This window comes from Hipposideros armiger, unplaced genomic scaffold (assembly GCF_001890085.2).
Source record: "Hipposideros armiger isolate ML-2016 unplaced genomic scaffold, ASM189008v1 scaffold_185, whole genome shotgun sequence".
Taxonomy (NCBI): domain Eukaryota; kingdom Metazoa; phylum Chordata; class Mammalia; order Chiroptera; family Hipposideridae; genus Hipposideros; species Hipposideros armiger.
In genome coordinates, this window is record NW_017731535.1 from 133299 (window position 1) to 144374 (window position 11076).

General features: G+C 46.2%; 1 protein-coding gene across 1 annotated transcript in view; it reads right to left on the bottom strand.

The window, feature by feature from the left end:
- CSMD1 (CUB and Sushi multiple domains 1) overlaps positions 1-11076 on the bottom strand; it is a 1699370-nt gene that overhangs the window by 133085 nt on the left and 1555209 nt on the right. The window contains exons 40-43 of the mRNA XM_019652695.1: positions 8906-9083; positions 6882-7027; positions 6060-6140; positions 4930-5043 (exon numbers count right to left, since the gene is read on the bottom strand). Coding sequence (XP_019508240.1) covers positions 4930-5043; positions 6060-6140; positions 6882-7027; positions 8906-9083 — 519 coding nt within the window. The remainder of the gene's footprint in view (positions 1-4929; positions 5044-6059; positions 6141-6881; positions 7028-8905; positions 9084-11076) is intronic.

An 11076-nucleotide genomic window follows, 5' to 3' on the forward strand; every position in this document is an offset into this window, starting at 1 on the left:
GTCTGCAGCAAGGTGAAGTTGATGTAGACCCCGTGGCCAGGGGGCACCGTGATAAGCCACACACAGTCCTTCAATATTGGGTACTCATCTGGAAATCCAGGGGAATAAATGGTGCCATTTGGAGATGTTACATTGTATCCACAAGGAGCTGAAAAGGAAGTAAAGAAAACTTCAGCCCAATAATGCTTTAGGAAGGATACAGTTAAATATTTCTGCTCCTAAAGTCCCTTTGCCAACATTTTCCCTTATGAGAAATAATTGTGAAATATTTCTCAAGAACTACTTTGTCAAAATAATTCCCCTAAAGTCTTAAAACCCTAGAAGAATTACACTTCTAAGCCATCCATTTCATTTATTATATTCACCAAACATTCAAAATATCTTCAGGATAAAGTCATTCCCATATAATTAAAAAGAAAAAACCCTTAGTCAGTTGTCTTCTGTACTGTGTTGATAATCCATTGGACTATCCCATCAAGGGATTATGTGGAAAGTATGCATAAATATAAGACCTTTTTTTTGTTTTAAGTGAGATTTCTAAAGCCTATTTAAACTGTTCAAAAGAATGGCATTTAGGTCTATGTGCCTTGAAACAAAGACATTATCAATACTTCGCAGATCTATACCTGGAGAAAGGAGATAAAATTCTGTAAGTGCTATTTTTTTGAACCACTTCCATATCTCACTGGCTTTCAACTATGGGGAGAATCATAATACCCAATCAGTCCATTTTTGTTTTACTTCAGAAATTGATATTCACTGTTGCCATGGTGATTGTTTTATTTATGGAAGAATAAAGTGACCATAATCAACAGAATAATCTGAGATATATTCTTTAATTCACATAGTGGTATAATATAATACATCAAAATCGTGGGCATGTGAATTTTTTAGTCAAACCAAAAGGCAGCAGATGTGCTATGAGTGTCTGTCACCAGCATGAATCTTGTGTGGCTTTTAATGAGTTGCCACAAAAGGTGTAGAATTTAAGTGGAGTGAATAGACCTAAATACGTGGGAAAAATAAAAAGTTCAATAATTCAAAATAATGAGTGATGAAATACCATACAGCAGTATACTACTGTACAGGTTTATACTGATTTGAAGGGAGGTAGAAATGAGCCCATGTAAAACTTACTGAATCTGGCTGGAGTTTGAGATAAATTCATTAGAAGGGGCTGTGGAGAACACATTGCAAGTTTTATAATGTGATTATTGATCAGTGGGCTTTGGAGTCAGACAAACCTTGATTTATAATGTAGGAAAGTGTCCACATACTTACAACCTGTGACAAAAGGGCCACAAACCACCTTGCAAACACCACAAGCTACTTGGTGGCCCCGGGGGACGTGACATTTTTTCTCACTTCCAAGCTTCATGCAATTGTTCACCCTGCGCTAGAAGCTCATTTTCTCCTTTGCTGCCAGGGCGAAGCAGTCTCCTCTTCAAACTCACTCAAACGGCAGCCTCCGTGAAGCCTCTCCCGCTTGGCTTGGGCTTTGTTCACTTATCACGTGGCTGTAATTAGCCGCCAGCTGCTCCTCACCATCCGACTACCAGCGGCTCCAAGCCAGGGACCCTGTGTGCCCTTCACCCCACGCACAACCCCCTTTCGTTAACCCATGGACTAGCTCAGATCACAATCGATAATAGACAACAAATAATGGGTGAACTGAAAATGACTGAGACAACAAACAGAAAACACCTTACTAATAAACGCACTGAGCCAGTGGGCGGACATATCTTATCTGTGATTTGAGATTAATCATTTGGTATGGATTCATAACTCTGAGTTTTCCTTTTGCATTTGATTTTATAAGTTAAACCTTATAGTTGTACAACCACATTATATATGGTATTACCTACCTTCCCATTGGGGAAACAAAACAAAATTTAATAAACAAAACCCCAAATTAGTGCAAAAGAAACGGTGTGACAATATTTTTGGTAGGACACAGAACTGGCTTCTGCGATCCTTCACGTCACTTAATAGGTGTAGGACACGGAGCAAGCCCCACATAATGCAGTGCACGTCACAGCCAGGGGAGGCAAGATGCCGGGGTCTTTCTCCCCAGGGGCCAAAGAGCAAATAAACACACATCCATTTATATGTCCATGGAAATGCATGCTGATATTGCCATCACGGTAAGAGACAGGTATTTGGCCTTTCTCCCGCCTCCTTGCCACGCTGTCCTATAATATTCAAGTAATACACCCTTTCATTCACTTATTCAACAAGTATTTCCTAAGACTCTATTATGTACCAGCTGGTGTTGTTGGACCCGGGTGGGGGTGGGGTGGTAGTGGAGGAGGAGGGGAAGGGGGAGAGGGAGAAGAAGAAGATGAAGAAGAATGGGGTCTGGAGATACTCAGGGCTGGTGAACAGTTGGAAGGACGGGGGGCAGTGTTTCCCATTGTTTCCCCAATGGGAAGGTAGGTAATACCATATATAACGTGGTTGTACAACTACAAGGTTTAACTTATAAAATCAAATGCAAAAGGAAAACTTAGAGTTATGAGTCCATACCAAATGCTCACCGGCCACACACCTTGCGCTCCCCAGGCCTTCCAACCTAGCTGTTCCCGAGTTACGTCATCTGTAATAAACCTGAGGAAACTGTGGCCTGAGTTCTGTGAGGTCCTCCCTCAAATGAAGCCAACAGGAGGAGGGAGTCATGGGAGTCCGGTCTATGCAGAGCCCCTCAGAAGGTGACAACCTGGTCTTGGGACTGGAACCTGAAGAGTGGGGGAAGGGAGGCTTGTGGGACCCAGCCCTTAAGGCTGTGGAGCTGTCCCCACTCAGTGTCAGAGCTGGGGTCAACTGCAGGCCCCGGCTAGTGCCGCGGAACTGCCCGGAGTAGGAAACACCCCCACGTGTGGCCAGAAGAGTCAGCAATGTGAGTGTCATGGGTCACTCTTTCCAAGCGGGTGCTCAGCAGAGCTTCAGAGGTGAGAAAGGGCTGCTCTGGGAAGCACGGCTAAGGAGGGAATGCTCTCTAGTTACTTCTGTAGGAACTTCTGTCTCCAGAAAACAAGAGGTGCATAAAAAGGATGACGCCCTCAGCTTCCGTCAGACCGCAGGGCCGGCTCAGGCGCACTGACCAGGGTCTCACCCATGAGGATGAACTTGGGGTCTGGCCACACCTGCCACCTTCACCCACTCCCCCTTGTGCCCCTTCTCTGCTCTGCACCCCGTTCACGGGTCACATCCCTGCTACTAGGGGAGATGATGCCTTCAGGTGGCTCACACAGAGTGGCGGCTGTGTCTGGCCAGCTCCTGGTCACGTGAAGCTAGAGCGAGGAGACACTGGAATACAAGCGGATGGGCATGGCGGACGTCGGCACAGGGACGTGGGGACACGCCATCGCTTTACTGGGGCCGGGCATGGAAAACTCAGGGGGCAACGGGACATCTCTTTATTGGGCTATCTTTTTCTCTCACTTAAACAAGTGCAATGTGGCTTTCTCTGAATAGAGGTGGGTAAAAAGACAGAGCATATTAAGTGNCTGGCTCGCCCTGCCAACCTCATCTCCCGGCTGCCCATCTGCAACCTTATTACAACCTTTTTTACAAACTAGTAAACATAAGACAGTGTCTTCTCGGTTCTCTGAGCTCTTCTAACGAATGATCGAACCTGAGGAAGGGGTCACAGGAACCTCTGATTTTTGCAGCCAGTGAGACGCACGCAGGACAACCTGGACTTGAGATTGGCTTCTAAATGGGGGTGTTCCTGTGGGGCTGAGCCCTGAACCTGTGGGGTCTGGCGCCTTGTCTGGGTAGATGGTGTCAGAATAGAGTTCAATCGTAAGACACCCGGCTGGTGTCCGCAGAGAATGGCAGGATTGCCTGGTGCTGCGGGAAAACCTTCCACACCCTCATTCAGCTGTTTTCTAAATTGACATAAGTGTCCAACATGGTAACCGTTATTTGCATATGCTACTAGCTTTCAAGGGTCAGTTTACTACCACTGTCCCCAAGGAAAGTCAGCCACCCTAAGAGTAGTGACCGTTTTCGGAGGAGACCTTCTGAAAGTGAGAATGGTGTCTGAAGAAGCAGGCTCACAGCGAATGCAACTTTTCATCAAGAATGTATTGGGGGCTTGGCCCCCCACTCGAGCCCAATTAAATCAATCAAAAATAGAAAAGCACTGGAAGAAAGACTACAATTAACTGCGTATTTGATAAACGTCATCTGAGTCCCTATTTATTTTGTTAAATAATGTGGTGTTTAGGGAACGACACCTAAGATAATTCTCAGGTCGTTTTAAACTAATTTACTCCTGAATTGAAACAGATGGGAGCTAGGTGACCCTGTGTTGTGACTGCTACAAGTGCAGTAGGGCGTGGGGGAGGCAAGCTCCCTGTAAATGCGGGTGACAGCACAGCAACCCAGAGAATGACACGCACAGTGTGTTGCTTTACTCTGGTCCTGGATCCTCATGAATTGATGTCGTTTAAATATAAACTAGGTTAATCTCAGGGGGTCAACATGATAAAGGCATTTTCTGTTTTTGAAGTAGTACCCTGAGTACATATTTATGCCTTCTCTAATCAACTCAGGCCGATTTGGCTTTAAGGTCATATCAGATAGATGGACAGGTGGACAGAAAGGTAATGGGTAGACAGGTGACAAAGGACGCATAGTAAACAGGAACGTTGGAACCTAGGTGGTGTGCATTCAGGTTTCATTTTTAAACTATTGCAACCTTGCCAAATACGTTTGCAAATGTTCCTGATGAACTGCTGGCACAAAAGCAAGCCTTCTCAGTGGACGTGGCTTTAACGTCTAGAGCTGGCTAAGATGTTTCGGTTAGCAGCTGCAGTGGGTCACAGCACAGAGGGAGAGTCAAAGAAGAGCCGCGCAGGCGCACGCTGGCTTCCACGTGGCCGCGAGCACAGGCAGGGCCGGGCCAGGCGCATGCGCACCTACCTTCGCACACTGGGACTGCGCCTTCGAACTGCAGCTGGGAGCTGAGCCTGCAGGTGAGTGTGTCGGCCCCGGTCAGCGTGTACCCAGGCTGGCACTGGTATCTCACGAAGTCTCCTGAAAGAGGCCACACAAAACGCTTGGAAATCACGTTTCCGTGACATCTGGAGCGTGTGCACGCATGATACACAGCTGGTGACCTGAAGGGTGAGGTCAATGTGCGAACTCTTTCTGAACCAATGTTCACATTCATTTTTAGACTGTTTAATAAAATAGTACTCTTTCAGTTCTTCGCTTATAAAGATGCCATCTTAAACGTAACCAATGGTAGTACAGAAATTATGTGGCAGTTTTTTCTTCCTTGACTAATGCATCTATGTCGTTATCCTTGAGGATTGCAGAAAAACAATAAAGTGAAATGGACGCTTGGGGTTTTAGGCTGTGAAACAGAATGGCTTCAATGCAGACAGCGAGGGCCAAGCCAGCCCTGGGCCTGACTTGGACAGCACCCCCATTATATCAGCCTTTAATTGTGTGGCGCAGTCGGGTCCCGTGGGGAGACCAGTGGCCTGAAACCTGCTGTGACAACAGGACAGAGCCTTTGTAACTGAGACTGAGAAACCCCAGGTCACAACAATTATACTACAAACATATCCAGTGGCTGGCTTCCTAATGTGACCTGATGATTATTTAATAAAATAGACCATTAATATAAAGAGACAAAGCATAATTTCTCAATGTTATCGTTTAAATATATTCACCAATTATATCCCAGTGTAAATGAAAAGCTGATGTCACACTAATCATTCTTTTATCCACTAATGTTTACGTTCTTCTGTTGCACGACCAAGCGTCTCTAACGAAACACTAAAGTCCCTGAAAACTTTACTCCAAAGAAAAACGTGGACTAGTAAATGCTCGAGGGGGAACGCGCTCAAAACGACAACGGCGAACGTCAAATGCCAAAAAGCCCCGTCATGGAAATGAAGAAGGGAAACATCCTTTGGACACCTGACCTCCACGCTCCACCTCCCGGCTACGCTTAAGGACTATTTCTGACAAAGACGCACATACTCTCTTACAGCTACTGCAGTGGGGGTGTGTAAAAGGGCCGGACGGGAAGAACATGTTACCTATTTCAAAATCGTCATCCTCCGTGAGCATTTCTGCCTGTGGAACTGTGGGAGGCGGTGGACATTTCTTGAGCTGAAATGCTAAATGGTTTATGGAAACAAACAAACAAACTGGAGTTACATCTGCTGAATAAACAAAATTATTCGAAATGCATTCCTCTCACATTGCTGTAATGCTTAGGTATGCTGTGCAGACATGTCCTTATTTGTAAATCATTGTTGTATAATATCCTCAGGCTTCCAGGGCTCTCAGGATTATTTAACACCCAGGAATATGTAGAGAAGGGAAAAAGTAGACAACTTAAAAATGATTTAAATCCATGCTTGGGATTCTATAAGAGAAAGGGTCCATGCAGGGCCTAGTTCCACGCCCACACATAGATGGGGTAAGGCCTCTGGCTCTGGCCCTGAGGACTTCCACGGGTGACGGTCCTCATGAGAGACAAGGAATTTCATACATTCCCCCAATCATCTAGTGTCCATTTTCAAAATCCGCCCGTCTGTAAGCACCTGGCATTTTCACTGCGCCTCACCGGCAGGGAGGCACACAGACATCTACGACAAGTGCCAAGTTCACTGGCCTCCGTTTCAGTTTCATTTCCCACGCACTTGGAATGAATCCAAGTTTACTGCGAAACACAGCTTAATAAAATGGGAAATGGTAAAGATATCAGTAAGCGAAATGGGGTCACAGGAGACGCTGGCATCAAATGGAAGAGGCTCTCGTCAGGCGTTCCCTGACAGGACCGAGGGTGTTCGCGGGGACAGGCGCACGGCAATGGCGGGAGGGGACCACCTCATGAGGGCTGAGAAGGCACTGACCATGGAAATTGAGGACGAAGAAGCCTCCGTTGGAGAAGTCGCTGTGAAACTTCAGCAGGACCTGATTGGTGGAACTGTAAGCTGACTCGAGGGCCGTGTTCCCACTGAACACTCCTAGCTGCGGCGAATTCTGATCCGGCCCGTCCCTGAGAAAGGAGGAAGGGCAGCCTGAGTAAGAGGCCTCAGGACAGCTTCCGCCCGCCGACCCGCTCTCTTCCCGTGGTTGGACTCCATCTGGGTCTGACCCCAGGCCCCAGGGGACAGGCTGGCGTGCAAACCTAGCAGCTCGGATGACTCCACACGCGGTCCCCCAGGGGACCTTTTCGGAAGAATTTGAGAGACAGTGTCATGTTTATTCCAAGGACTGCAATAGCATTCATCAGCTTTCTTTCAAAAGCTGCATTTTAAAGTCTGAAATTCAATGGTGTCTCTTTAATTACCGGTGAGATTTGTGGAGATCTTGCTACTGAATTAGAATATTTAAAAAGCTGAATAAAGTATTACCATCTTTTAGATGCTGTGTTTAGAAATATCAAGATGTTTAACATTCCCAAAGTTGACGGCACTGTCCAGTCTCTTTCCCTGGCGTCTGACAATAGGGACTCACCCACTTTTCTTAACTATAAAGACCTTCCAGAGCTGTGGGCTAATCTGGGGGAAACTGCTGACATTATCCTACTGTTGGATTTTGTTGTTGCTGTTTTGCATTTGAAATAGCAGCTTCAGGTGGTCAACCTAACATTTCAAGTTGTCCCTTTGTCCTCGTTCCCACATGGTGACCTCCCTGTAAGAGTGAGCTCTGCAGCTGCAAAGGCCAGCCTCTTTCTCGCCCTCAGATGCTGTGTGTCCCGCAAAATGAGACTGGCTGTTCTGCCACCAGGACCTGCTCTCACAGTTCTTCCTCCTAAAGCCCTCAGGTGAGTCCTCAGTGCTCCTGGAATGAAACTCCACACCTCAGCCTGGGTCACAAGCCCTGCACTGTCTGCCCTGCTGACATTGCCAGCTCTGGGAGCCCTCGCGAGACCTCAGCCATGCCAGCCTGATGCCCAGTGCCTGGAACTCATGTGCTGCTGCCTCACAGCCCTTCCAGGAATGAGAACAAGACCACCCTTACAGCAACTTCACCAACATGCACACACGCACGCACACATGAACACACATATGTACACAGGCACACACACAGATGCACATACACACGTACACGTGCACACCCATATGTACACATGAACACACATGCACACATGTGTACACATGCACACATGTGCGCACACCTGTGTATACATACACCCATGCACACTGCATTGTTAACTGCAATCACTCCTTCAGTTTTCATTGCTGTTTAGTTCAAATGCACAGCTGAGCTCTAGGATGTGGGCTATGCTCCCTCCTGGGGCCCGATGGTCTGCTCTACTTCTCTGAGTGTCACAGTATCACAGGGTCATTGTCATTTCCCGGTACCCCTATGAATCTCACCTCCAAAAGCAAAGGTGGGGAGCATCATCCCCATAGATACACACATTCAGTCCAGAAGAGCCTAAGTAACTCACCCAGGCTGCACAGGTCACTAGGCGGGGACCCAGAGCTGGAGTCCCACCCCGGAGCCTGGCTCAGTGTCTCTGACACGGATGTGGAGGGCTGTCTGCACTGTTTATAAGCATGGAAGGGAGGCTGTGTGTAAAGTTTTTCAATAGTTCTAGAAACACAAGTCTCATAGTGGTAAAGGATCCTATATGCTTTCCTTTGACAAAAAAATTGCACTTAAATATGTAAAATAAAAAATCTTGGGGGGGCGGGTCTCCTATATTCAGAGTAATCCTGGATCTATCCACCATGCAACAAAACTCAAACTTGTTACATGATGTTTATTCTCTACACTTCTAAATTTAGTCGGTTAACTTCCTTTTCAATATCTACATAACGACTTCATTTCTAAATACATAATCTGACGGCTAAGTGACCTGGGAGCAGTTGTAAGCATGGTTATCCCAACCACAGACTGGCTTTTTCAGGAGCAGGTCTCCTACCAGACGGCAATGTAGTCGTTGACGGCTTCAGTCTGCAGCAAGGTGAAGTTGATGTAGACCCCGTGGCCAGGGGGCACCGTGATAAGCCACACACAGTCCTTCAATATTGGGTACTCATCTGGAAATCCAGGGGAATAAATGGTGCCATTTGGAGATGTTACATTGTATCCACAAGGAGCTGAAAAGGAAGTAAAGAAAACTTCAGCCCAATAATGCTTTAGGAAGGATACAGTTAAATATTTCTGCTCCTAAAGTCCCTTTGCCAACATTTTCCCTTATGAGAAATAATTGTGAAATATTTCTCAAGAACTACTTTGTCAAAATAATTCCCCTAAAGTCTTAAAACCCTAGAAGAATTACACTTCTAAGCCATCCATTTCATTTATTATATTCACCAAACATTCAAAATATCTTCAGGATAAAGTCATTCCCATATAATTAAAAAGAAAAAACCCTTAGTCAGTTGTCTTCTGTACTGTGTTGATAATCCATTGGACTATCCCATCAAGGGATTATGTGGGAAGTATGCATAAATATAAGACCTTTTTTTTGTTTTAAGTGAGATTTCTAAAGCCTATTTAAACTGTTCAAAAGAATGGCATTTAGGTCTATGTGCCTTGAAACAAAGACATTATCAATACTTCGCAGATCTATACCTGGAGAAAGGAGATAAAATTCTGTAAGTGCTATTTTTTTGAACCACTTCCATATCTCACTGGCTTTCAACTATGGGGAGAATCATAATACCCAATCAGTCCATTTTTGTTTTACTTCAGAAATTGATATTCACTGTTGCCATGGTGATTGTTTTATTTATGGAAGAATAAAGTGACCATAATCAACAGAATAATCTGAGATATATTCTTTAATTCACATAGTGGTATAATATAATACATCAAAATCGTGGGCATGTGAATTTTTTAGTCAAACCAAAAGGCAGCAGATGTGCTATGAGTGTCTGTCACCAGCATGAATCTTGTGTGGCTTTTAATGAGTTGCCACAAAAGGTGTAGAATTTAAGTGGAGTGAATAGACCTAAATACGTGGGAAAAATAAAAAGTTCAATAATTCAAAATAATGAGTGATGAAATACCATACAGCAGTATACNACACGAGACAAGTCACTTTTGAGAGCTCCTCTGTCTTCATCCCAGGGTGCTGGCACAGAGCGCCTACATCCCTTGGCACGTCGTCCTGAGCGGGGCATGTGCCATTCATACAGAGCCCCTTTGCATCCCACCTGAGTGCATGCTAATGCGGTGACAGGAACCCACTGGTCACCAGGATGCCCAGTGGTCAGAGGGCGAAGCTTCCAGCCCCACTCACAGACCCCTGGTGAGTTTGGAGGTGGGGAGAGATGGAGGTGCAGCTCTAAAAACTCTTGAAAAACGCGCTTCGATGAGCTCTGGGTGGGCGAGAGCGTCCGCAGGCCGGCAGGGGCCAGAGGCTCCTGTGCTTGGCCTCCTGGCTCGCCCTGCCAACCTCATCTCCCGGCTGCCCATCTGCAACCTTATTACAACCTTTTTTACAAACTAGTAAACATAAGACAGTGTCTTCTCAGTTCTCTGAGCTCTTCTAACGAATGATCGAACCTGAGGAAGGGGTCACAGGAACCTCTGATTTTTGCAGCCAGTGCGAAGCACGCAGGACAACCTGGACTTGAGATTGGCGACTAAATGGGGGTGTTCCGGTGGGGTTGAGCGCTGAACCTGCGGGGCCTGGCGCCTTGTCTGGGTAGATGGTGTCAGAATAGAGTTCAATCATAAGACACCCGGCTGGTGTCCGCAGAGAATGGCAGGATTGCCTGGTGCTGTGGGAAAACCTTCCACACCCTCATTCAACTGTTTTCTAAATTGACATAAGTGTCCAACATGGTAACTGTTATTTGCATATGCTACTAGCTTTCAAGGGTCAATTTACTGCCACTGTCCCCAAGGAAAGTCAGCCACCCTAAGAGTAGTGACCGTTTTCAAGGAGACCTTCTGAAAGTGAGAATGGTGTCTGAAGAAGCAGGCTCACAGTGAGTGCAATTTTTCATCAAGAATGTATTGGGCTGGGCCGGCCGAGTGGCGCGATGGTTAAGAACTGGCTTGGGACGCCAGAGGACCCCGGTTCGGACCCCACATATGAGGGCCAGTGATGTGCCTCGCCCAAGAAGAGCGCAATGATGA